Below are 1,195 nucleotides of genomic sequence, written 5' to 3' on the forward strand. Positions count from 1 at the left end.
CCGCTTTGCTTGAGGTCCGCGCCAGGATGGCTCCTTTAGCGAGCCGCCGAGAAGAACTACAAGCGGGAAAGGGAAGCACAAAGTTCCTCTGCTCTCACCTGTGGATACGTTCATCTTGTTTGCAGGTTTTCTTCTCCTTTCGCGTTTTCTGTCTCCGGTGACTTGCTCTGCTAACTATTCTAGCAAATATATTGAATAAATATGTTTAATTTCTTTTTCTGGTTTGATCACTAGTCATCGTGAACACCTTCGAACTTATCACATTCTGCCATAGGCTGGATGCAGGAGTGAAAGTCACGATATAATTACTGCGTGCACTCTGCAGCCCGAGCACGAGTGCGCGCGGTCAGTTACAAGCAAATGGCTCTACGAAATAGCTACAGGAAGCACGGCACGCTTTTAAGGTTTCTTGTGGATTTCACAAAGAAGTCCAGAGTTGATTAAGGAAAATTAATATAAATGTAGATGGCTGACTTAAGGTATTATCTTAAACGCACCACCACAAATATAGAAAAATCGAAACTCGGATAGAGTTTCTCGCAGCACAAAGTCAGTGCGCTTGGAAATCGCAGCTCAGGTTGGTCGGCGCCAAACGTCGCACAACGGAACTCCTCCCAAGAGCACTTGGAACCGGCGGTGGTTCTGTCGCGCTGCCGAGCGAACGAGAGGTCAGTCGCAGGGCTTTCGGTCACCGCGAGTTGTTCCAGGTGTGCCGCACTCCGACGCAAACGCCTCACTGCCTGCCCGCCGCCCGCTGCCGCCCACGTCAACCCTAACCGGATTACAAACCGTCGCTCTGCCTGTCGCCTTGGGCCCGATGCATGTCCCGGTTCTTTTTTTTCACCAGACCCGACGCCCTACAAGGTGGGGAAATTACAGGCAGCGATATGGCGATGGAGGGATGAAATTCCGGCGCTTATGCCAGGCCCCAGCACGGCCAATGTCTGCGTGATCTGACCCGAAAAGGCTGAGAAACAGTCAGTAATCACCATAGGAAGCCATCGCTACACTTAGCTAATTGATATTCTAAAAATAATAATGACATAATTCTATTAGAGTACAACAAAATCAATATAGCTTATGTAAATCATCCATGCAAATGAGGATCAGACAATATTCCAGGGAAAAATAATATACTCATCTGTCATAAGAAAGTGATCCATATCTACTGAAAGAGGCACGAAAAGCATTGGAA

At 47.9% G+C, this 1,195-nt stretch overlaps 1 protein-coding gene across 1 annotated transcript in view; it reads right to left on the bottom strand.

Moving 5' to 3' along the window:
• LOC119586649 overlaps window positions 1–725 on the bottom strand; it is a 34,958-nt gene extending 34,233 nt beyond the window's left edge. The window contains 1 exon segment of the mRNA XM_037935389.1: window positions 99–725. Within this exon segment, the coding sequence (XP_037791317.1) occupies window positions 99–114 (16 nt within the window). The 5' untranslated portion in view covers window positions 115–725.
• Window positions 726–1,195: the final 470 nt, after the last annotated feature.

The sequence above is a fragment of the Penaeus monodon genome, chromosome 21 (genome assembly GCF_015228065.2).
Source record: "Penaeus monodon isolate SGIC_2016 chromosome 21, NSTDA_Pmon_1, whole genome shotgun sequence".
NCBI classification, from domain to species: domain Eukaryota; kingdom Metazoa; phylum Arthropoda; class Malacostraca; order Decapoda; family Penaeidae; genus Penaeus; species Penaeus monodon.